Genomic DNA, 27,066 nt, shown 5'->3' with positions numbered 1-27,066 from the left:
ATTCACTGCTCTGCCCTCATCAATGTGTTTTGTTACATCCCCAAAGAATTCAGTCAGGCTTGTGAGGCATGACCACCCCTCGAAAGCTGACTCTGTTTCTCCAAGTGTTCGTTTATCCTGTCTCTGAGAATTCCCTATGAATTTGCACACCATTGAACACACTGGTCTATAATTCCAGGGTTATTCCTACTCCCTTTGAACAAAGGAATAACATTTAGCCTCTTGCAGTCTTCTGGCATGACTTCTGTGGCCTGTGAAGACACAAAGACCATTGCCAAAGGCACAACAATCTTTTCCCTTGCTTTCCGTGGTAACCTGTGTATTTCCTGTTGGGCCCGGAGACTTATTAATCCAAATGTTTTTCAAAAATACCAACACATCATCTTTATTAATGTCAACATATTGTAGCATATCAGCATATTTTACACTGTCCTCACAGAGGCCAACAACCTTTTTCACTGGTGAATACTGAAGTAAAGTATTTATTAAGGTCCTCCCCTACCTCCTCCAGTGCCAGGCACGTTTCCTCTTCTATCCCTGATGAGTCTTACCCTCACTTTACTCCTCCTCCTTTTGCATTAATGAGATGCCACTATCTCACTTGACTGGGTGTTGTAGAAACACTAAGAACACCAGAGAGTTCAGAGTTTGTTTTCAGAATTTATTAACATGATATCATGGAGAGTCTACAGCAGTCTCCACTACCACCAGAACTCTGACTTTTAGGTTATAACAAGCTCATATTTATACAGCAAGACAAACAATTTCACATAACTTTGTTTGACATCCCATGGTCAGTACATGATCAATTGTTTAAAAGTCATGTCAATTATCTCTCAGCGTGAGTCTAACAGTTCTTCCTGCTTCCTGTTATCAGGGCTCATAATTTACCTACAGAGGCAACCTCCCTCCTGGTTCCAGGGGCCTAGTATCTAATTTATTGGAGTTCCTGGTACTGTGCTTATCATCCAAGGTTATCCTTGACATGCATCAGCAGTCTTGAGCCCAGCTGCTCCAGAATGGTCAAGTATCCCATCATACACTGGTTTTAACCATTTCTACCACACAGGGTTAAATTTCTTTTTTTTAATTAGTTTTTTTAATACATTTTCTACATCGCTACAGATTTTAAAAAAAACCCAGATCGAAATGAAGAACATTAATACAGTGCAAAAATAAACATACAATAATAATATAATACAAAAGAAGGTAATTGAGAAAGCACCCAAATTGAAGATATGTAAAATTAGTATACTCCCCAAGCCCCGCAACAAAAAAGAACTCCAGACCAACCACAACACAATCTAGAGAGTGTACATCAGGACACTCAAACCCCCAAAACTGTAAATACTCTTAGCAACAGAAGATATTAATGCCTACTACCAACAAAAAAGGAGCTGAAAGCAAGGGACCGGAAAAAAAAACCTTAGTTAAGAGGAAGGTTATGAAAATACTCAATAAAAGGTCCCCAGACCTTATGGAACTTTGTATCCGAATTAAGAACTGAATAATGAATTTTTTCAAGGTCTAAGCAGGACATAATATCATTAAGCCATTGAGCATGCGTGGGCGGGGCAACATCCCTCCATCTAAGGAGGATTAAACGTCTAGCCAGGAGAGAAGCAAAAGATAATATTCGACACTTAGTCGAACTCAGACGTAAATCTGTCTCACCCAAAAAACCGAACAAAGCAATTAAAGGGTTAGGTTCTAGGTGGTGATTCAGAATACAAGATAACGTTATGAAGACGTCTTTCCAAAATTTCTCCAAGCTAGGACAAAACCAGTGCATATGAATGAGAGAGGCCTCGCCCCTTTTGCATTTATCACAGAGAGGACTAATGTTAGGGTAAAATCGAGATAGTTTAGATTTAGACATATGGGCTCTATGAACAATCTTAAAATGTAAAAGGCAATGGCGAGCACAAAGAGAAGTTGAATTAACCGATTTGAGAATCGAATCCCAAGTCTCATCAGATAAGGAGATATTTAAATCATGCTCCCAAGCCATTCTAATTTTATCCACAGGGGCACGCCGTAAGGATGCTAATTTATCACGAATAAATGATATTAAACCTTTACCTAGTGGATTAATAGAAAGAAATAAATCCATAACATTTTTCTCAGGCATTTCAGGGAAGTTAGGAATTAAAGGATTAATAAAGTGTCTAATTTGGAGATATCTAAAAAAATGAGCATTGGGCAGATTGAACTTCGCAGAGAGCTGTTGAAAAGATGCGAAGCGATTATCAATAAAAAGATCTTCAAAATGTCTAATGCCCTTCCTATACCAATCATGGAATGTTGAATCATACGTAGTAGATAAAAAAAGGTGATTATGTGCGACAGGGCTGGAAACGGAAAAACCATGGAAACCATAAAACTTCCTAAACTGAGCCCATATACGCAAAGTGTGTCTAACAAGAGGATTAACAATTAATCTGGACAAACTACTAGGGAGTACAGAGCCAAGAAGTGCAGAGATAGATAAATCTTTAGTGGAGCTCAACTCCATTGCCACCCAATTAGGGCACTCGGGTTGGCCATGGAAAAAAGACCAGAAGGTAGCACAACACAGGGTTAAATTTCATCTCCTGCTTTTCTGTTCACATATATAATTGATATATTTTGCTATATTATTAAATATTCTTTTACACCATCCACAACACAACCAATCTTGGTGTCACCCCAACTTGCTAATCTACCCATCTACATTCTTGTCCAGATCATTGAAATATATCACAAACAATAGTTCCAAGCACTGATCTTTGTGGATGAGTACTGGGTCGCGGACCTCCAACTGATACTCTGTCTTCTACTCCAAATCCAAACTTGCAATTCACCTTGGATGCCATGCATTTTTGTCTTCCGAATCAGCCTACCACGAGGGACTATATCAAACGTCTAACTTGCGTCTATGTACGTATGTAGATAATGTCCACTGCCTTCTTCTCATTGGGCTTATTTGTAACCTACTGAAATGATCTGTTAACTTTGTAAGGCTTGATCTGCCGTGCTGATTGTCCCCAAGCAGGCCATGCCTTTTCAAGTGCACATAAATTGTACTTCTCAGCATCCTCTTCATTAACTTTCCGACCACTGACTTGAAGCTCACTGTCCTATAATTATCTGGATTATCCCCATTTCCTTTCTTGGGAAAAAAGGCACATTTGCTACTCACCACTGGTGGTGGTGGGGTTGGAGCTTTGCTGGCTTCAGTCTCCTCAGGAAATGGAGATACTGCTGTTGTTTTCTGGCTAAAGAGGTGGTGTCGAGGGAGCAGGGGATCCTCAGCCTCCCAGATGATTCTGAGTACACCCACCTGCACATCCAGTTCTATGACCTGATCTGTCAGGAGCTGCAACTGGGTGTACTTTCTAGAAATGTAGTCACAGGAAACCCATGGGGTTTGCAGAATTCCCAAATGCTGTAGGAGGAGCATTCTACTGCTCTGACTGGCAGTTTGTCTACACTAAGGCAACATGAAAGTAAAAACTGTACCTTGTCATTGATGCCTCTTGAGACAAACCCTCAGCTCCCCACTCTGACACTGGCAGTCTCCTAACGGCCTCTCCACTTCGCCCTACCTTCCTTTCAATGGCTGAGTTGCCATATTACCTGTTTATATTAAACCCCGTATCCTTGGCAGTTCAAATCTTCATCTGGAGTTTTAAATGTTGTGAGTAGCTTAAGCAATGGATAGTGGGAATGGGTACTCTCTTCCAGATTTCAGTCACATTCTGGGGGAAAACTCGGGGGGGGGGGGATTCCTGCTCCCCTTACACATGCATCTCTAGCTTTTAATATCTCTGTAAAGGAAAAGCATTTCATGTTTAAATTTTTGTTATAGGCATACTTAGCAAGGTATGACTAAGGGAATGCATTCGAGGCAGTGTGCGGTCCAGCAAGTGGTGCAAATGATTGTCTTGGATGTTTTATCTTGTAGTTGTAAGACACTGTTAGACTTTGGTAATGTAGAATACTGCATCCAATTCACTGGTTCATTGATAAGGCCGCCGGTGGGGAACTGTGTGGACTTGGTTGTTGCACAGACCAAGCTGTCATGCCACATGATCACTTCATGCAGATGCTCAGGGAAGGAGCCACGGGAGCCAGTGTGGAAAGAGCTGGTGTCCATGCTGGGTTGGGGCTGGTCCCTTCTGTTGGTGCTGCCCTCCAGTTTTGATTTGGCGGAAAACGAATTGGATTGCATTCATCTGTGGCTGCACTATTGCATGATGAAGACTGCTGCACCAACAGTCTATAGGCCATGACAGTCAGGGACCTGGGCTACCTTTCATTTTCTGGTGAATGTTTGGTTTCCTGCTGTAGTAATTACACGTTTGCTATATGTGCTGTGTGCTGTGTTTTGCACCTTGGCCCCAGAAGAACGCAGTTTTGTTTGGCCGTATTCATGTGTATGGTTCAATGATTAACTTGAACTTGAAATACCATGGAAATAATGAAAATTAGCTTTTTTCAGCAACACAGTACGTTAAAAAGGTATGAGCAAATATAGTTATGATAAACTTAATATACATAAATTATACATTACTTGCATGGGTACAATATAACAAGAGAAATAAACAATAAATTTTGTTGAACATTGAGAGAGAGAGAGAGTGAGAGAGAGCAATAGTCTGATGGTATTGTCATATGGTATGCTACTCATAATTTTGCATTACCTGTATCAGATCTCCCTTGCCTCTCACCATTCCAGAGAATATGGGTCTAGCCTATCCAACATCCCCAGATAACTGAAATCTTGGGCAATTTACTGGTGAAGCTCTTTTGCAATCACAAATCTTCCTGCTGTGGTGACCAAGGAGTTCCAGCTGTGGCTGAGACAATCTATATACCACTAAAGCTCTCATGCTCTGTTTGTGACCTCCGATTAGTGCAAATGGTGCATCACAGCGGCACTATTTTTGACTAAATCGACTTAAAATGAGCTAAATTACAGAATGCAGGCGAAGTTCAGGTTTATATATTTGTATAAAATTGCTCACTCACCTTCACCTGAGAGCTGATGTCAGCCATGATGGAAGCGGCGACGCGACACCATGATGCATGGGCACGGCCAGCCTCAGCAGCACCTCACGATGCTCACAGAGCCGATTCCACCTTTCAAGGAAATCGTGACGCCACACCACGACACATGCACAAGGCCAGCCTCAGCAGCGCCTCACGATGCTCAGAGCAGCGACACCAACCGCAGCAAAAGGGCAGGCCTATCATGTCCAATTAGGAGAGCGCCAACCACATCATCAAGAAAAATCAGCATCCTGGAGGCTTAGCTGTTACTGCTTCATATCTTCTTTCCAGCATTAGGGTAAAAAATATGGACAGCCTAATTATGGCGCGTGTAAAGAGAAGGGGGACATTATGGTCAACAGATGACGCCAGACGTCGTTGAGAAGCGGCAAGGAGAGGGAGAGAACGAGAATCGGTTGAGGCCAGGGCCACACGACTCCAGGATCAAAGAGTCAGGACAAAAAAGATGAGAGAAGAGACAGAGGAGGAGAGGCATGCACGTCTCCAAAATGACAACAACAGGCACAAGAGGAGGAGAGAACAAGAATCGGATCAGGCCAGGGCCGCACGACTCCAGGATCAGAGAGAAAGAACAAATGGTAGAAGAGACGAAGGATGAAAGGGCTGTGTGTCTCCAGAATGACAAAAACAGGCAGAGAAGGAAGAGAGAGGAAAAGACAGAGGAGAAAAGAAAAGATCAACTCGAGAATATGCACCGAAGAGTAATTATTGCGAGAGTTGCTAAAGACAATAATGCCCACTTTCAACAACCTCCTTAGAGAAAGCATAGAGAGGGAACCAGCCATGGTTCGCCTTCAAGTGCACCTTCCCCAACAGCATCAAGTATTCTTTTGAGATAATGCTACTGTGCAACTGAATAATGATATGGCAAGAACCACTTTAATGGAATTCATGGATCTTTGCACTCACAATCTATTTGCAAGAACCCTGTACTATATTGATATTCCAGATTCTACACTTGGACTAATAAGAGATGAGAAAGAAAGAGAATTGGGAAAAGAGTGGAGGAGTACTCCGGGATTTTTAAAGCAGATGTTCTGGGTCGAGTGTATACTGTTTCTCCACAAAGTGGTGACCTCTACTATTTGAGACGAATTCTTCATCACATAAAGGGACCAGTACCTTTCGAATCATTGAAAACACATGATGGAGATATCCTTCCATCATTCAAAGACGTCTGCAGAGAAAGAGGGGATTGTTGCAAGCTGACGATCATTGGCAGAAAACTATGGAAGAAGCAGAGAGAACAAGAATGCCCAGAGCAATGAGAGATTTGTTTGTTGTCTTGTTAACAAACACTGAAATCAACAATCCATAGCAATTATGGAACCAGTTCAAGAATACAGTGTCTGAAGATTTCTTACAAATGGAGAGGAGAACAATTAATGATCCTAATATCATGATCGATGAGAGGCATCATGGACAAGCTCTTCTGTATTTCCAAGAGAAACTGGAGAACTTGGGCAAACCACTTGAAGAATATAACTTGCCAACACCAAAAAACAGTACAATTACTCAAAGTGCTAGCAATCTGGAATTATTGCGTGAACTGCAATACAACAGAGATGAACAGCAGGAATTTGTTTCACAGAAGGAGCCCCTATTGAATAATGAGCAAAGAGAAGTATATGAATATGTGTGCGACTGCTTGGAAAGGAATCTCTCTTCAATGATTTTCATTGATGCACCAGGAGGAACGGGCAAGACATTTATCATCAACTTGATCCTCGCTAAAGTTAGGGGAGATGGAGGTGTTGCTATTGCTGTAGCATCATCAGGTATTGTTGCAGCAACATTGATGCCTGGTGGTAGGGCAGCGTATTCAAGATTCAAAATACCCCTCAAAGTCAATGAAGATGCCCTTTGTAACATCGATAAAAACACCAGTACTGCAAATTTACTCCAAAATGCGAGGCTTATCGTCTGGGATGAGTGCCCCATGATTAGGAGGGAGAGCTTCGAAGCCATGGACCGGACTCTTCGTGATGTATGCGGCAAGAATGAGGACTTCGGGGGTATTGTAACCATTTGCTGTGGCGATTTCCGTCAGCTTCTAGCAGTTGTGAAACATGGAAATGATGCTGATGTGGAGAATTCATGCATAAAAAAATCCTACTTATGGAGAAGCTTCATCGAGTTTCAGTTGAAGAGAAACATGCAATTGAGTGAGGGAGAAGAACGATATTCTGAGTTCTTATTGGATGTTGGAGAAGACAAGATTGAGAAAAATGAAAATGATGAAATCGAATTACCTGAAGATATGATTCTGCCAGCAAAAACTGTGGAAGAATACATTGATTTCATCTACCCAACATTCGACAATCCTGCGGAACTGTTCTCGAGGAATTCTATCTTGGTTCCTCTCAAAGAAATGATACGAAAAATAAACTTCACCTGCATTAGATGCTTTCCTGGAATCATGAAAGAATACTGTTCCTTCAGTGCTATAAGTGAAGGAGCTAATGCCACTCATATTCCAACAGAATTCCTTGAGTCAGTCGAACCCTCTGGATTGCCACCACATAAACTGGAATTGAAGACAGGATCTCCCATCATTTCAATGAGGAACTTGGATCCACCAAGGCTTCGCAATGGAACGCAAATGATTTTTGGAAGAACTGCTCGACAATCTCATCGTAGCAAAGATAAACATTGGTGCGTTCAATAATGACATTGTCAAGAATTACTCTCAATTTATCAGAAGGGGAAGATGTCCCTCTTCAGCGGAGCCAGTCCCTGACCGCGCCCCCCCCCCCCCCCCCCCCCCAATTCCGGTCGACTGGTGGCGCAGTGAGATCAGCGTCGGGCTTGAGAACGGAGGTTCCAAAGTTGGATTTAGTGACAGACTGGTCCCATGCCGGGTTGATGTCGATCCAGTGACTCCTGTACCATCTGTGCTGGGTTGATGTCGAGCTTGCAACTGGACCTCGTAAAAAAAAACACTGCTACCTCCAGTTTAAATTCCCACGTGGAATATTGTGGAGGATCAAATACCCAAACCCAGCACAGCCCCCACTTGACCCATTTAACCTGTCTCAGTGTGGTGGAGTTTAGAACCCAGGGAATTCAGTGCGGTAGTCCTTAGGACCCAGCAGACCTCGGGAGCCGGCGCAGCTCGGGACCCGCCGCCCGCAGTGTTTCTGTTTTACTGACGGGAAGCGATTGCGATTGAAAATAAAGTCGAAATAATAAAGTGTTTGGAAAGAGGTGAAACACCATTGGTCATTGGAAAAGCGTTAGGCTACAGTTGGTCAATGATCAGAACAATTTTAAAGGATAAAGTGAGAATAATGGAGCATGTGAAAGGCTCTGCCCCGATGAAAGCTACAATTATTACTAAGCAAGGCAGTGGTTTAATTATTGGAATACATACATTTCTTAAGTGTTTTATATGCATAGAAAGGTAAAATATATACTATATACTAAGACAAATGTTTGACTAACTGACGCAAAATAATACTGGATGTACTTGTTCCGACTTACGTACATATCTAACTTAAAGACGGACTCAGGAACGGAACTCGTACATAACCCAGGGACTGCCTGTATAGTGAATGAGTCCTCCATTATGTCCACCCTTAGAGTGCAGCTGTGATATTGTCCCTGATCAGTAGTGCAACTCTTCCCCCCTCCCTTACCTCCCTTTATCTGTTCTAAAACATTGATAACCAGGAACTTTAAACCCCACTTCCTGCTCCATTGTCAACCAAGTCTGTGTAATGGCCACCTCATAGTTCTATGTACAGATCCATGCTCTAAGTTCATCACCTTTACCATAATACTCTCAGTATTAAAATACACAGACTTTAAACTATCCGCCCCATGGTATCTATTATTTATCTGTTTTTACTGGTCCTAATAGCAACCTTCCACTCCTTTCCTCCACTTCATCCCCATGCCAAACGAACTTAAACCTTCCCCAGTAGCACAAACAAACTTCCTCTCCCCCTCCAGTTTAGTTGCACCCTGTCCCTTGTACAGCTCACCTCTGCCCCTGTAGAAGTTTCAGAACTCTAAGAAACTGAAACCCTGTTCCTCAGCCACTTACTAATTTCTACCATCATGCTAATCCTCCCCTAATGTGTGGCACCAGGAGTAATCCAGAGATTACTATCTTAGAGGTCTCTTACCCCTCTCTACCCATGTCTTGGTGTACCAAGACCCCTGGCTGCGTGCACATCCCCACCCCCAAGTGTATTCTGCAGCCGTTCTGAGACATTCTGCGCCCTAGCACCTGGGAGGCAACACGCCATACTGGCATCTATTTTGCAGCCACAGAATCTCCTGTCCATCCCCTCACTATTGGGTCTATTGTTCTGCCTGACTTTTCCCTTCCCTGCTGAGCCTTAGAGCTGGCCATAGTGCCACTCTCCTGGCGGTCACCATCAGTATCAAAGGGGTATACTTTTTGCTGAGGAGAATGGCCATGGCGGAACTCTGTACTCACTACTTTCTCCCCTTAATTCTCCTGGTGGTCACCCATCTTCTTTCCAAAGCTTTTACTCTGGGTGTAACCACATCGGCAAAAGGGTCAGCTTTTGACCCTTGGTAAAAGATGGTCCTGAGTATATCAAGCTCCAGCTTCAGCTCCAGCTTCTTGACCTTATCAGTCAGGAGCTGAAATTGGATACACTTCCTGCAGATGTAGTCATCAAGGAGACTGTTAGATACCTCAAAGACCTCGTCTCACAGGAGAAGTATTCCACCGCTTTAACCATCCTGCCTACACCGAACTTAGGACAAAGGATTTACAGATAAAAGGAAAGCTTACCTATTCTTCCCTCTTTGCCTTCCCTCTGAAAGTTTCGCACACACCTAGGTTACTTACTCAGCATCTTCTCGCCGAGCTTGTTTTACTTTGTTTTCTCAAGCCCAAGTTTCACAATCAAAAACAAATGATAACAAACAACTCAGCACCCTTAACCTCTGCCTGTTCTCACCAAAGCCTGTTGAGCCAAATCCTGACTGCTCTAACACTCGCACACTCCAACAATTGTTACCAATGACTGTGCTTTTATCTCTACCCTGAGTATGAGAAAATTTCTTTCTCTTGTTTGTTCATTGTGCTTGTAACACTTAATAAAACAACTGTAACCACCAAGTTTTATGCCTCATATTTGACTTCTGAAGAATCTTTGGACCAATACCGCAGATCCAACGAAGATCATCACTGAAATGAGGTGTTGGTAGGCAGGACAAAGCAGTGTAAAACTTAAACAGTGAATGGCAACATTCTACAGGGGTTGTATTGAGAGCATCCTGAGCAGCTGCATCACTGTCTGGTTCAGAAATTGCACCATCTCGGATTGCAAGACCCTGCAGCCGATAGTAAGGTCAGCTGAGAAGATCATCAGGGTCTCTCTTCCCACCATCACGGACATTTATACTAGACAGACAGACAGAGAGAGATACTTTATTGATCCCGAGTGAAATTGGGTTTCGTTACAGTCGCACCAACCAAGAATAGTGTAGAAATATAGCAATATTAAACCATAAATAATTAAATAATAATAAGTAAATTATGCCAAGTGGAAATTAGTCCAGGACCAGCCTATTGGCTCAGGGTGTCTGACACTCCAAGGGAGGAGTTGTAAAGTTTGATGGCCACAGGCAGGAATGACTTCCTATGACGCTCAGTGTTGCATCTCGGTGGAATGAGTCTCTGGCTGAATGTACTCCTGTGCCTAACCAGTACATTATAGAGTGGATGGGAGACATTGTCCAAGATGGCATGCAACTTGGACAGCATCCTCTTTTCAGACACCACCGTCAGAGAGTCCAGTTCCACCCCCACAACATCACTGGCCTTACGAATGAGTTTGTTGATTCTGTTGGTGTCTGCTACCCTCAGCCTGCTGCCCCAGCAGACAACAGCAAACATGATAGCACTGGCCACCACAAACTCATAGAACATCCTCAGCATCGTCCGGCAGATGTTAAAGGACCTCAGTCTCTCAGGAAATAGAGACAGCTCTGACCCTTCTTGTAGACAGCCTCAGTGTTCTTTGACCAGTCCAGTTTATTGTCCATTTGTATCCCCAGGTATTTGTAATCCTCCACCATGTCTACACTGACCCCTTGGATGGAAACAGGAGTCACCGGTGCCTTAGCCCTCCTCAGGTCCACCACCAGCTCCTTAGTCTTTTTCACATTAAGCTGCAGATGATTCTGCTCACACCATGTGACAAAGTTTCCCACCATAGCCCTGTACTCCGCCTCATCTCCCTTGCTGATGCATCCAACTATGGCAAAGACATCAGAAAACTTTTGAAGATGGCAAGACTCTGTGCAGTAGTTGACACTCTGCATCTGCAAATCAAACAGCATTATGAAGGACCCCATGCACCCCTCATACAAACTCTTCTCCCTCCCGCCGTCTGGGAAAAGGCACCGAAGCATTCAGGCTCTCACGTCCAGACTATGTAACAGTTTCTTCCCCCAAGCTATCAGACTCCTCAATACCCATAGCCTGGACTGACACCTTACTGCCCTATTGTCTTGTTTATTATTTATTGTAATGCCTGCACTGTTTTGTGCACTTTATGCAGTCCTGGGTAGGTCTGTAGTCTAGTGTAGTTTTTTTCTCTGTGTTGTTTTTTACGTAGTTCAGTCTAGTTTTTGTACTGTCATGTAACACCATGGTCCTGAAAAACGTTGTCTCATTTTTACTCTGTACCGTTCCAGCAGTTATGGTCGAAGTGACAATAAAAGTGACTTGAGTTGACTTGAAACCAGAACATCCGGAGGACACCCACACGCTCACAAGAAGAACACACTTACATGCTGTACTTCTTACAGTGGTCACCAGAATTGAACTCCAAAACTCCGACACCCTGAGCTGTAGTAGCATCATGCTGACTGCTACACTAACATGGTGCCCCCTTTTAGAGATGTATAAAATTAATGAGGGGTAAATACATGCAGGCTTTTTCCTGTGAGGCTGTGGGAGACGAGAACCAGAAGCCTTAGGTTTAGGGTGTATGTTCAAGTTAATTTTATTATCAAAGTACATGTCACCATATACAACCCTGAGATTCATTTTTCTTGCAGGCATACTCAATAAATCCATAATAGAATAATAACCATAATAGAATGAATAACAGACCACACCAACTTGGGCATTCAACCAGTGCGCAAATAAAAAAAGAAAGAAAGCATTAATAAAAATAAGCAATAAATATCAAGAACATGAGATGAAGAGTCCTTGACAGTAGGTCCATTGGTTGTGGGAACATTTCAATGACGATGAAATTGAGTGAAGTTATCCACTTTGGAGCCTGATGGTTGAGGGTTAATAACTATTGTTAAACCTGGTGGTGTAAGTCCTGAGGCTTCAGGACTTTCTTCCTGATGGCAGCAGCAAGAAGAGAGCATGGTCCTGGTGGTGGGGATCCTTGATGATGGATGCCGCTTTCCTGAGATAGCACTCCGTATAGATGTGCTCTGTGGTGGGGAAGGCTTTGCCCATGATGGATGGTGTCATATCCAATACTTCTTGAAGGATTTTCCATCCAAAGTCATTGGTATTTCCATACCAAGCTGTGATGTAACCAGTCAATATACTTTACACTATACATCTAGTTTTAGATGTCATGCTGAACCTTTGTAAACTCCTAAGGAAGTAGAGGTGCTGCTGTGCTTTCTTCATAATTGCACTCACGTGCTGGGTCCGGGACAGGTCCGTTGAAATGATAACACCAAGGAATTGAAAGTTACTGACCTTCTGCACCTCTGATCCTGCGATGAGGACTGGCTCATGGACCTCTGGTTTTCTCCTCTTGGAGTCAATATACAGATCTTTGGTCTTGCTGACATTGAGTGAGAGGTTGTTGTTATGGCACCACTCAACCAGAGTTTCAATCTCCCTCCTTTATGCTGATTTTTCACCACCTGCGATTCAGCCCTCAACAGTGCTGTCATCAACAAACTTGAATATGGCACTGGAGCTGTGCTGAGCCTCACAGTCATAAGTGTAAAGCAAGTAGAGCAGAGGACTAAGCACACAGCGTTGTGCACCTGTGCTGATGGAGACCATGGAGGAGATGTTGTTGCCAATCTGAACTGACTGGGGTCTGCAAGTGAGGAAATAGAGAGTCCAATTGCACAAAGATGTATTGAGACCAAGGTCTTGAAACTTATTGATTAGTTTTGAGGGGATGATGGTATTGAATGCTGAGCTGTAAATGATAAAGAGTACTCTGATGAATCAGTCTTTGCTGTTTAGATGTTTCAGGAGTTGAGTGAAGAGCCGATGAAATGGCATTTGCTCTGGACCCATTGCTCAGAGTTGCTTCTCAGGCAGGAGTTGATATGTTTCATCACCAATCTCACAAGATACTTTATCACTGTTGATGTGAGTGCTACTAGATGATAGTCATTGAGGCAGGTTACCATGTTCTTCTTAAGTGTCAGTGTAAGTGAGCTTTGCTTGAAGCAGGTGGTTACCTCAGACTGCTGAATTCAGTGAACACTCCACTCACTGCAGGTCTTCAGTACTTGGGCAGGTATCAGTCTGGGCTGGATGTTTCTCATGGGTGCCCCTTCCTGAAGACTATTTGCATGTCAGCCTCAGAGATTCTGATGTTCAAAGCAACAGTAGAAGGCATTGAGCTCATCTGGAAGTCAAGCCTTGCTGTTGCCTATGTTGCTTGATTTAACTTTGTAAGAGTTGATAGTATTGAAGTCCTGCCACAACAGTCAAGCATATTCAAAGGTAAAATATTTAACAGGTATCTGGGTAAACTACTTCACTTAGAGTGGTGGGAGTGTGGAATGAGCTGCTAGTGGAAGTGGTGGATGAGGGTTTGATTGCAGCACTTAAAAGAGATGTTTGGATATTTAAGTTCCGGGTGTGGGTAGATGGGGCTAGGCATTAAAAACAGATCTTCATGGTCTTGATAGGCCAAAGGTCCTATTTCCGTGCTATTACTCTCTGATTCTGAATGAAATAACCATTATTTTTCAAAGGTTATGCCTGTTTATAAAGATGGTCAAAAGGATTAATATGGTCATCCTTAATGACCTCTGAACTTCCTATATTTCAGGAACATAGTTGTAAACTATATATTCAGTTTGACCACTTGAGGGCAGTAATAACTTGGTGTTGAAAAGCCTATGTTATTTTTGCATCTTTTGCTTAAAGGCCTTTGTCATGAACAACTTTGAAAGATGTATTTTGCAACAATGGGCTTTGTGGCTGTGCTATAACTCCAAGAAAGTTTTCCAAGTTTATTTTCCTAACTCAGAAAAGTTGTCATAAATGCAAGCAAACTATAAAAATAATTATAGGATTGCTAAAAACTCCATTTTAGTATAAATATGTACTTAAGTAAATGGAAACAAAACCTCCTTCTGGTCACCAGCATAGCTAAGCAGAAAAGAAAGGAAGGTTTCTACACTGGTTTCATGCTCCTTGTTTGGACATAATGAAGTGCTCCATTATAAGCAAATTTTGGTGTTGGAAGCTGGAACTCCAGCAGACTGCTGAATTCAGCATGATCCCAAAAACAACAGTGTAATCATTTTAAACCAGAGAAAATCTGCAGATAATACACAGAATATGCTGGAGGAACTCAGCAAACAAGGAAAAGAGTACAGTCGACATTTCAGCCCAAGACCTTTCAGCAGGACTGAAGAAAAACAGATGAGTAGATTTAAGTGGTGGAGGGAGGGGAGAGTGAAACACAGGGTGAAAGGTGAAACTGCAAAGAGGAGGGTTGAAGTAAAGAGCTGGTGAAAGAGATACAGGGTTGGAAAAGGGGGAATCTAATAGGAGAGGACAGAAGGCCATGGAAGAAAGGAAATGGGGGGAGCACCAGAGGGAGGTGATGGGCAGGCGATGAGATAAGGTGAAAGAGGGAAAAGCGGATGGGAAATGGTGAAGGGAGGAGGGCGTTACTGGAAATTCAAGAAATCAACGTTCATGCCACCAGGTTGGAGGCTACTCAGACAGAATATCAAGTTGTTCCAGTGTGGCCTCATCTCGACAGTAGAGGAGGCCATGGACTGACATGTCAGAATGGGAATAGGAAGTGGAATTAGAATGGGTGGCCTCTGGGAGATCCTGCTTTTTCTGGCGAATGGAGTGTATGTGCTTGGTGAAGCGGTCTCCCAATCTACGTGGGGTGTCACCGATATACAGGAGACCATGTTGGGAGCACCGGACACAGTATATGACCTCAACAGACTCACGGGTGAAGTGTCGCCAGATGAACTGTTTGGGGCCCTGAATGGCGGTGAGGGAGGAGCTGTAGCACTTGTTCCGCTTGCAAGGGTAAGTGTCAGGAGGGAGATCAGTGGGGCAGGACGAATGGACAAAGGGGTTGCCTAGGGAATGATCACTGTGCAAAGCAGGAAGTGGTGTGGGGGGAGATTTTCTTGGTGATGGGATGCCATTGAAGATGATGAAAGTTACAGAGAATTATGTGCTGGATGTGATGGGGTGAGGGCAGACGTGCACAAAATGGATAAGAGGTGGTTGAGGGCAGTGTTGATGGTGGAGGAAGGGAAGAAGGAAGACATTTCCTTCATTGTGGAATGAAAAGCCTCATCCTGAGAGCAGTTGCGGCGGAGGTGGAGGAATTGATAGAAGGGGATGGTGTGTTTACAAGTAACGGGGTGGGAAGAGCTATAAACCAAGTAGCTGTGAGAGTCGTTGGGGTTATAATAGTGCTCAGATTTTCAGCATCTGCAGAATTTCTCTTGTTTGGGGTTATAATAGACATTAGCAGATAAGCTGTCTCCAGAGATAGAGACAGAGAGATCAAAAAGGGTAGTAAAGTGTTGAAACTATTTTGACAGTATTGAGTGATAAATGTTACCATGAATATTTGTAGAAGGATACCCTTGGAATCATGCCCTTGTGTCTTCAATAATTAACATATATCTTCTTGTTTCCAGTCGTGTTAAAATGGTCCGTCTGATTGGCTTACTGGCCTGCCACACAACTGTATTGAAGGATGATGTCCCAATAACTGAAGTAAGAATTTTTTAAAGTCTCTGATATGGAAACATACAATTTTTAATTAGCGTGCCTCAGTTTTAATACCTCAGATCTACAAGCTGATTATACTGAGTTGGAATTCAAATAAACACAAAATGCTAGAAATAATATCACCAGGCTAGTCAGAGACTGTAGAAAGAAAAACAGTCAATTTTTTGCACCTGAAACCCTTTGCTAGAACTGGAAAAGAGCGTGAAGCATAAAAACAAGAAATTCTGCAGATGCTGGAAATCTAGAACAATAAATAGTTTTCAGTGAGGGCGAGTTTCTGGGATGAGTTGAGATGGTATAATGGTGTCTGTCATCACCCCATTAAGCAAGCCACAAGGTCTGTGTACTCACCTGATAATAGTGAGACTTGCCCAGTATGCAAGACTTTCGTGAATTGATAAGAAACAGTAGGTCAGGCAGTATTTGTGGAAAATTCAAGGTTTAGATCAACAACCCTTTCTTAGATTTGAAAGAGGGAAGAACAAAAAACAAGTTAGTCTGGGTGGCAGAAATATGTGGATGCTACCAAGAGGCTTTTTTCTGAAAGAATGAACACATATTCCTGTTACTGTCTGTAAGGAGTATGTATGTTCTCCCTGTTATCGCGTGGGTTTCCTCCAGGTGCTCCGGTTTCCTCTCACAGTCCAAAGATGTACCAGTTAAAAAAGTTAATTGGTCTTTGTAAATTGTCCCGTAATTAGGCTAGAGTTAAATCAGGGTTGCTGGGCAGTTGAAGGGCCGGAAGGACGGATTCCATGCTGTATCTCAATCAGCCAATCAATAAATAAAAAACAGATAATAGATGGATGGTTTAATTTGTCGCTGTTGTTGTTCTGCCACACTGAGATATGTTCTGTTGCCCAGAGATGACACAGAAGGGAAAATAAGAAAAAGGCAGGATGCAGGTGGAAATGGTTCTCATATAATCAGGAAGAAAGGACACTTTATCTAAAAACAGAGGATTCAGTGTTAAGTCCAGAAGACTGCCATGTGCTCAGATGGATGATATGTCATTCGAGTTTGCTGGGGTGTTGCTGTACCAGTGCAAAAGGCTACAGACAAAAGTCAGAGTGGATGGAATATTAAACAGCAGCGAACTGAAAGCTCAGTCATTTCTGTAACCTGAGTGCAGTTGTTCTGCAAAGCAACCAAAGTATGTTTTGTTTCTCCAATGTAAAGGAGTTCATATTATGAGCACCAAGTGCAGTATTCTGTATTAGGAGAAGTGCATGTGTATTAAGGCTTCACCTCAAAGGAATATTTGTGTCCTTGAATGGTTGGAAGGGAAGAGGTGAAATGGCAGAAATATGCCATATGATGGACAGTGGTAGCTGGGAACAGATGTCACAAAGTCCAGGACTGGAAGAGGGGGTAATCATTTTGGAAGTGATGAGAGGGGTAAATGTATCTAATGATGGAATCCTCTTGAATCTGGCAGAAGTTGTGAAGGATGATCTGTTGAATGAAGGGACTTGTGGGATGGAAGGTTAAGTACTAGGGGAACTTTTTTCTTCTTCCATCCAGGGAAGAAGAGGTAAGAGTGGAGGTGTGGGAAATAGATGGGAGAATTCTGATTAGTTGGCTGGACTGATTCATAAGACATAGAGGCACAATTAGGTCATTTGGCCCATCGAGTCAGCGCTGCCACTTGATCATTGTTGATCCATCATCCCTCCAAACCCCATTCTCCTACCTTCTCCCCATAACCTTTAATGCCCTGATTTATCAAGAATCTATCAACCTCCATCTTAAATATACCAGATGACTTGGTCTGAGCTGTCAGTGGTAATGAATTCAAAGGTCAAGGTTAATGTCAGAGAAAAATGTACAATATACATTCTGAAGTGCTTTTTCTTCGCAAAACATCCATGAAAACAGAAAAGTGCCCCAAAGAATGAACACCAGTTAAACGTAAAAACCCGAAAGTACCCTCCCAGCTCCCCTCTCCCACGCGTAAGCGGCAGCCAGCAACAATCCTCCCTCCCCCACCAGCAAAAATAAACGGTACAATTACCAAGCCCAAGCGTGTGCTAAGCAATAGCAAAGACACAGACCAAAGTTACCCCCAAAGCTTCTTATTTCATCCGAAATTCGACAACACACAGGTTCTCTCCCTGGTAAAGGAGAGAAAGGTGTCTCCCATTTACACAGCAAGCAGGAGACATAACAATAATCTGCTGATTTATGATGTTAAAAGTCCGTTTCGTCGTTTTTTTTGAGTTCTGTGACTGAAGATTGCAAAGACCTCGGGTCTTCGGGCCCGCAGTGAAAGATTTTCTGGCCTCCCTGATGGCACACAAGTCTCCGGCCATGAAACCGACCCTCGATCCGCCTGTCTCCAGAGCCCCAAGATTTTAGGCTTCTGAACATGATCAAGATTCTCAGGCCAAACCCTTGGCATGTTAAATAGCGGCCAGTCATGGAACCCCGAATACGGGTCCCATTCCCACAAAGAACCAAACAAAAAAGGCCCCTTTTATTCACACTCTTTGCTTCTTGCGAGTCAGCCAATCTCTATTCATGCTAGTACCTCTCCTGTAATACCAAGGGCTCTAATTTTGTTAAGCAGCCTCATGTGCAGCATCTTGGCCTTCTGGAAATACAAATAAACAACATCCACTGACTCTCCTTTGTCTATCCTGTTTGTTATTTCATCAAAGAATTCCAAAGGATTTTCCTTTAGAAAACCATGCTGACTTTAGCCTGTTTTATCATGTGCCTTCAAGTACCCTGAAACTTCAACAATTGGCTCCAACACCTTCCCAACCAATGAAGTCAGGCTAACTAGCCTATAATTTCCTTTCTTCTTCTCCCTCCTTCTTGAAGCATGGAGTGACATTTGTAATTTCCTAGTCCTCTGGAACCTTTTTGGAATCTAGTGATTCTTGAAAGATCATTACTGATGACTCCACAATCTGTTCAGCCACCTCTTTCAGAATCTGGTCCAGGTGACTTATGTACCTTCAGTCCTTGAAAGTTTCCCAAATGTCATCTTCTTAATGATAGCAACTGCACTCACTTCTGCCCCAGACCACTCCAGGATTAAGGCCATACTGCTGTTGTCTTCCACAGTGAAAGCTGTAGCAAAATCCTTATTAAATTCATTTGCTGTTTCTTTGTTCCCCATTACTACCTCTCCAGCATCATTTTCCAGGGGTCTGATATCCACTCTCGTCTCTGTTTTGCTCTTTATATATCTGGAAAAAACATTTTGTATCCTCTTTTATATTATTGACCATCTTCCCATTTTATCTTTTCTCTTTTTATAGCTTTTTAGTTGCCATCTGTTGGTTTTTAAAAGCTTCCCAATCCTCCACCTTCACACTAATTTTTGCTATTTTATATATCTTCATTTTTACTTTAATGCTATCTTTGACTTGCCTTCTCAGCCACGGTTGCCTGATCCTCCTTCAGAATACTTCTTCATCTTTGGGATGTATCTTTCCTGTGCCTTGAGAATTTCCCTTGGAAACACCAGCCATTGCTGTTCTGTCTTCATCTCTTCTAGTGTCTCTTTCCAATCTGCTTTGGCCAGCTCCTCTCTCATGCCTCTTTAATTCCCTTTTCTCCACTGATACAATCACTGTCACCTAAAGATTCCTTTGCCTTAAGCTTCCAAATCAAATCTGGGTCATTACGTAGCATCCAATCCAGAACTGGCGTTCATTCCCCTAGTGGGCTCAACCATAAGCTGCTTTAAAAAGCCGTCTTGTAGGTTTTCTGTGTTCCCTCTGTTGGGTTCCAGCACCACTTGGATTTTCCCAATCTACCTGCATATTAAAATCCCCAATGGTTTTCGCAACATAACCCTTTTTACATACCTCTTCTCTCTCCTTTTGTAATTTGTAGCCCACATCCTGGTTACTGTTCAGAGGTCTGTATGTAACTCCCATTAGGGTCTTTTTTCCATTGCAGTTTCTTAACTCTACCCAAAAGGATTCAACATTTTCCCATCCTGTGTCACCTGTTTCTAAGGATTTGAATTCATTTTTATCAACAGGGCCACCCCATCCCCTCTGTCTACCTGTCTGTCCTTTTGATTATGTGTATTCTTTGAATTTTGAACTCCCAACTATGATCTTCTTTCAGCCAAGACTCAGAGATGCCCACAGCATCATACTTGTTAATCTCTAGCTGCACCATAAGATCATCTACCTGATTCTGTCTTGTATTCATCGCCCTTTTTGATTTTGATCCCCTGACACTTTAACTCATCGCTCTGACTATGACTACAGCTTTGCCCTATTATTTGCCTGTCCTTTCTCACTGTCTCTACACATTGCAGCTACTCTATCCTCAACCCTGTGGTTCCCATCCCCCCCGCCAAATTAGTTTAAACCCTCCAGCAAACTTACCCGTAAGGATATTGTGTCCCTTCACCCTCCCCCCAGGTTTCTGATCATTGGGATTTCTTCTGGAAAAGGTATAACTTGGGATCAATGGGATCTCTTCTGAGGACCTGTTCAAAAGTTCCGGGTTGCTCCTGAACCCGAGAGGGACCAACATTCTCACGGGAAGGTTTGTTAGAGCTGTCGCGGAGGGTTTAAACTAACTTGGCAGGGGGCTGGGAACCAGAGTGAAGAAACTCAGGATAGGACAGATGGTAAAAAAGTAAAGATAGCGTGCAGTCAGATTGTCAGGAAGGGCAGGCAGGTGATGGGACTTGGTTGCAGCCAGCAGGCTGAGTATCAAAACACTAGGGATGCAGAATCAGATAGGAGAGCAAATACGGTACTCAAGGTGTTGTATCTAAATGCACGTAGTATAAGAAATAAGGTGGATGATCTTGTGTCAATATTACAGATTGCAAGGTATGATGTTGTGGCCATCACTGGATCGTGGCTGAAGGATGATTGTAGTTGGGAGTTGGACGTCCAAGGTTACACATTGTATCAGAGGGATAGGAAGGTAAACAGAGGGGGTGGTGTGGCTCCACTGGTAAAGAATGGCATCAAATCAGTAGAAAGATGAGACATAGGAATGGAAGATGTTGAATCCTTGTGGGTTGAATTAAGAAACGTCTAGGGTAAAAGGACGTTGATTGCATTTAAATACAGACCTCCCAACAGTGGCTAACTGGTGGACCACAGGAAACAGGAAATAGAAAAGGTGAGTCAAAAGGGCAATGTTATGGTAGTCATGGGAGATTTTAACATGCAGGTCGATTGGGGAAAATCAGGTTGGTAATGGATCTCGAGTGTGAGTTTGTTGAATGTCTAAGAGATAGCTTTTTAGAGCAGTTTGTCATTGAACCTACTAGGGGATCAGCTATACTGGATTGGGTCTTTTGTAATGAATCAGAGGCAATTAGGGAGCTTAAGATGAAAGAACCCTTTGGGCCCAGTGATTACATTATGATTGAGTTCAACTTGAAATTTTGTAGGGAGAAAGTAAAGTCTGTTGCAGCAGTATTTCAGTGGAGTAAGGGAAATTACAGTGGTATGAGAGAGGAGTTGGGTCAAAGCAAATTGGAAGGAGCTGCTGGCAGGGATGTCAGCAGAGCAGCAATCGCGTGAGTTTCTGGGAAAAATGAGGAAGGTGCAGGACCCATGTATTACAAAAATGAAGAAGTACTCAAATGGTAAAATCGTACAACCATAGCTGACAAGGGAAGTCAAAGCTGTTGTAAAAGCAAAAGAAAGAGCATACAAACAAGCAAAAATTAGTGGGAAGATAGAGGATTGGGAAGGTTTTAAAAACCTACAGAGAGCAACTGAAAGATCATTAGAAGAGAAAAGATGAAATATGAAAGGGAAAATCTTGCCTAACGAGCCCGTTGGAATTCTTTGAGGAGATTGCAAGATAAAGGGGATGTTGTATATTTGGAAGATGTTGGAGTCCATTATTAATAATGAGATTTCAGGATACATGGAGGCACATCTCTCTGACTATGATAAAATAGGCCAAAGTCAGCAAGGTTTCCTGAATTGGAAATCTTGCCTGACAAATCTGTTGGAATTCTTTGAAGAAATAACAAGTAGGATAGACAAAGGAGAGTCAGTCGATAGTGTATGTTTGGATTTTCAGAAGTCCTTTGACAAAGTGCAAGACATAAGGCTGCTAAACAAGATAAGAACCTGTATTATTATGAGAAAGATACTAGAATGGATAGAAGATTGGCTGACTGCCAGGAGGCTCTATCTAGGTCTTTCACTAATCAATAGGTTTCAATATGATCCCTGCCCCACTCTCATTCTTTTGAACTCCAGCAAGTACAAGCCCAAAGCCATCAAAGATGCCTCATATTTATAATAAATTTAATCCTTTTGTTGTGATCTTTTATAATACTGGAATCAGAAATCAACTTAATACCATTGAATTTTTGGTAATTTTGTGTCAATTATGGGCTCCAGAAAGGAAGCAATTTCTATATAAATAAGATATTGTAAGTAAGTTAATGTATTGTTACAGTTCTTTTAAACTGCTTAAACCATTTGTAGAACATTTAAGACTGATTGGTACCCCTTAATCATTTTAATGCTGCAACTTGTGTCCCACAATCCAATTTTCCAGTCATTAATTAAATGAATTATTAGAAGAACCTTCTGTTGAAAAGAGAGATGATCAAAATCTTCAATTACATATTTGTAATTCCACACTTATGAATATGTGTACTCAAGAATTCACAATGTTCTTCTCCATTCAGAATAACTTTTTTTGGTTAAATGCTTTGAGTAACTACTTCTAAATCTTTAACTGTAGAATCCAAATTGCTGCTTTAATAGGCTCAGCCTTTGGACTGGTGTTGAATTTGTAGTAGCAGATTGCTTTTGATGGTTTTAATCAAATCTTTTGTCTATTCATTAACCACCAAGGAGTGAAATTCTTTTTTTTAATTTTAGCAAGATGACAATATCATCAGACATGTTGTTCAAAGCATAATTGATTATTTTTCTATTTTTAAAATGTGATTACTCAAGATCATTTCTGGCGCAAAGTGGGTATTGAAATATTCACAATTGTGAATTTATTTTGCATAAATGAAGTTTTCATGAAATAAAATTCATTTTACCTTCTTTTGTACTATAGTAATACAAAGTTTATTAAATGTTGCAGATACATACAGAAGCTACAGGCAGCTTTTGGGGTCATCAGGATATTCTGATGTCATGTAGAATGCTAGTAATTACGTCATCATTGGTATTTAGTGCACTTATAAACACTTTGCTCATATGAATAACTTTCTTTCCATGAGCTGTAGATGAAACTCAGCAATGATAACAACTACAACATAAAATGTTGGAAATGTTCAGCAACTTCAACAGTGTCTGTGATGAGTGAGCTAAATGTTTCCGATTTGTGACCCTTCATTAGGCTCAAAAATTAAGAAAAGAGGGCTAAAATGTGAAGTTGTGGACTCCAATATTGAATCCAGATATCTACAGTGTGCCCAAATGGAAAATTAAGTGCTGTTCCACAAGCTTGTGTTGGGGCTCATTTTAGTAGTGAGGAGGACTCAGGCTGATATATTAGGGTGGGTTAGATTTGTGAGTGTTTGCTATAAGTCAAGTCAAGTTTATTGTCATTTTGACCACAAACTGCTGGTACAGTATACAGTAAAAACAAAACAACGTTCCTCCAGGACCCTGGTGCTACATGAAACAACACAAAACTACACAAGACTGTGAGACAGCACAAGGCTACACTAGATTACGTAAAACAACACAAAAACTACACTAGACTACAGACCTACACAGGACTACATAAAGTGCACAAAACAGTGCAGGGCAGTACAATAGTTAATAAACAAGATAACAGGCACAGTAGTGGACAAATTACAATATAATAATAAATGATGTCGTTGTCAGTCTAGACTCTTGAGTATTGAGGAGTCTGATGGCTTGGGGGAAGAAACTGTTGCACAGCTTGGCCGTGAGAGCCTGAATGCTTCGGTACCTTTTGCCAGATGGCAGGAGGGAGAAGAGTTTGTATGAGGGGTGCGTGGGGTCCTTCACAATACTGTTAGCTTTGCAGGTGCAGCGTGTGGTGTAAATGTCTGTAATGGCGGGAAGAGAGACCCAGATGATCTTCTCAGCTGACCCCACTATCCGGTGCAGGGTCTTGCAATCCGAGACAGTGCAATTCCCAAACCGGGCAGTGATGCAGCTGCTCAGGATGCTCTCAATACATCCTCTGTAGAATGTGGTGAGGATAGAGGGTGGGAGATGGACTTTTCTCAGCCTTCACAGAAAGTAGAGACGCTGCTGGGCTTTCTTGGCTATGGAGCTGGTGTTGAGGGACCAGGTGAGATTCTCTGCCAGGTGAACACCAAGAAATTTGGTGCTCTAAACGATCTCAATGGAGGAGCTGTCGATGTTCAGCAGAGAGTGGTTGCTCCGTGCCCTCCTGAAGTCAACAACCATCTCTTTTGTTTTTCTCACATTCAGAGATAGGTTGTTGGCTCTGCACCAGTCTGTTAGGCGCTGTATCTCCTCTCTGTAAGCTGACTCGTTCTTGCTGATGAGACCTTGCTGATTGTTTCCTCTGCAGTGTCAGAGGCTGGGGGACTTGATAGAAATATATAGAATTATGAGAGGCATTGATAGTCGCAGGACCTCTCTCTTCATTTGTGTTTTCTGTTGAAACATTGAATATTCTGGAATACTGAATTCCTGGTCCTGATTGCCTTGCAGTGATATCTGTAATAGCTGTTAATTCAAGCATTGCTTTGTGTTATCAACTTATTTAATTTGTTTCAAAGGCTACATGCATTCATTCAGAGAAACATCCTTAAAACTTCAATTTCTTGCATGTTTCATTAACTCCGAATTTAAGTTATATACAGACAGGCATTTTCTGTCACTTCCTGTCAACACTGATTGACATTCTCCCTTTAACTATCCTGTCCCTCTACTGTCTCATTTTTTATGATTTAATAAACTTCTAATCCTTAATTAGTGTAAAACCTGCCTATATTTATGTTATTTCCCAGCATCTTGTTCCTGGCATGTTTCCACCAGAGCAGTACTCTCCTTTCCCGTTAGAGTGTCTCCATGAATTGGACACAATTGGCCCATTTTCTTCTATACAAATCTTTTGGGTGTAATTTTATATACTGTTTACCAATTTAAACTTCAGTCAGGTAATAATCACCTCCTTGCTGTCCTGTGATGTCATACCTGTTCAGATTCTAATTTGGCCGTCTTGACTTGACCCAGAATGCTGTGGACAGTTAATGTTAAAGGTAGATGACCATACATCCTCAACAAGGGAAAATCAGCAGATACTGGAAATCCAAGTGACACATAGAAAGTGCTGGAGGAACTCAGCAGGCCAGACAGCATCTATGGGAAAGAGTACAGTCGACTTTCAGGCTGAGACCCTTCGGTAAATCCTACTAAAAGGTCTTGGCCCGAACGTCAGCTGTACTTTTTTTTTCATAGATGCTGCCTGGCCTGGTGGGTTTCTCCAGCATTTTGTGTGTATTTACTGTGCATCATAACTGGCCACTTCAGACACAACAAGAAAGGGTGGTATTCAGAAATTGTTGAATTGCATACGGAATCCTGATGACTAAATGTTGCCCAGTTAGAAAAGGAGGTTGTGATTCTTGAGCTAATGTTTGGCTTGGTAGGATGTAGAGAGGCACTAAAGGCTTACAGTCAATGGTTCTGTATCCTGTGTTCATAAAGAACTTGAAACTTTAGTTTTGCTGCTGGTTTCTATCTTTCTCTCACTTTTATATATAGGCATAAGAAATAGGAGCAGAATTAGGCCATTTCATCCATTGAGTCTCTGCCATTCCATCATGGTTGATTTATTATTCTTCTCAATCCCGTTCTTCTGCCTTCTCCCCGTAATCTTTGACACTCTGACTCATCAAGAATGTCAAGATTAAATATTTTTGCAAACACGCGGAAATCTGCAGATGCTGGAAATTCAATCAACACACACAAAATGCTGGTGGAATGCAGCAGGCCAGGCAGCATCTATAGGAAGAAGTACAGTCGACGTTTCGGGCCGAGACACTTCGTCAGGACTAACTGAAAGAAAAGATCGTAAGAGATTTGAAAGTGGGAGGCAGAGGGGGAAATCCGATATGATAGGAGAAGACCGGAGGGGGTGGGATGAAGCTGAGAGCTGGAAAGGTGATTGGTAAAAGGGATACAGAGTTGGAGAAGGGAAAAGATCATGAGATGGGAGGCCTTGGGAGAAAGAAAGGGGGAGGGGAGCACCAGAGGAAGATGGAGAGCAGGCAAGGAGTGATTGTGAGACCCAACGCAGACTGGGAGACCGTTTCACTGAGCACCTACGCCAGAGAAAGCAGGATCTCCCAGTGGCCACACATTTTAATTCCACGTCCCATTCCCATTCTGATATGTCTATCCATAGCCTCCTCTACTGTCACGATGAAGCCACATTCAGGTTGAAGGAACACCTTATATTCCGTCTGGGTAGTCTCCAACCTGATGGCATGAACATTGATTTCTCTAACTTCCATTAATGCCCCTCCTCCCCTTCTTACCCCATCCCTTATTTGTTTGTTTGTTTATTATTTTTTCCTTTTTTTCTCTCTTTTTTCTCTCTCTGTCCCTCTCACAATCACTCCTTGCCTGCTCTCCATCTCCCTCTGGTGCTCCCTCCCCCAAATGGTTGCTATTTGAAAAAGTGTTACAATAGATCCGTTCACTTTGTAAGAGGAAAGTTGAAACTTGTAACTGACCATGTCAGGTTATGAAACTTAATGTCTGGAATACAACATGATTGGTAAGGCCGTTTAATGCCTCTCTTTAGAAGGTTGTGTTGAGCCACTAGTTTCCATTTTTGACATTCTCGTCTTTACTTTCTAGGCTATTTCATTGTTCCTATTGTGTATTGTATTATACAGCTATTGAGCATAATTGATCTTGAAGTAAAACCATTTAACATTTCGTAGTTTGTATGTGGCTGTGACCGTCACCTAGTAAATTGCTACTCTCTAATTTTATCAGGAGTGAATCACTGCATATGATATTTAGCACTTTCAGCCCTAACAATATGCGAATATACTAATTCCAGTTTGAGAGCTTAATTCTAAA

At 42.2% G+C, this 27,066-nt stretch overlaps 1 protein-coding gene across 4 annotated transcripts in view; it reads left to right on the top strand.

The window, feature by feature from the left end:
- Nucleotides 1-27,066, top strand: part of ulk4 (unc-51 like kinase 4) — a 730,951-nt gene that overhangs the window by 163,384 nt on the left and 540,501 nt on the right. For all 4 annotated transcript variants that reach the window (XM_073072965.1, XM_073072962.1, XM_073072961.1 and 1 more), the window contains one exon: nt 15,955-16,033. In XM_073072965.1, the coding sequence (XP_072929066.1) occupies nt 15,955-16,033 (79 nt within the window). The remainder of the gene's footprint in view (nt 1-15,954; nt 16,034-27,066) is intronic.

This window comes from Hemitrygon akajei, chromosome 20 (assembly GCF_048418815.1).
Source record: "Hemitrygon akajei chromosome 20, sHemAka1.3, whole genome shotgun sequence".
NCBI lineage: Eukaryota > Metazoa > Chordata > Chondrichthyes > Myliobatiformes > Dasyatidae > Hemitrygon > Hemitrygon akajei.
This window is presented reverse-complemented; position numbering and strand designations above follow the sequence as displayed.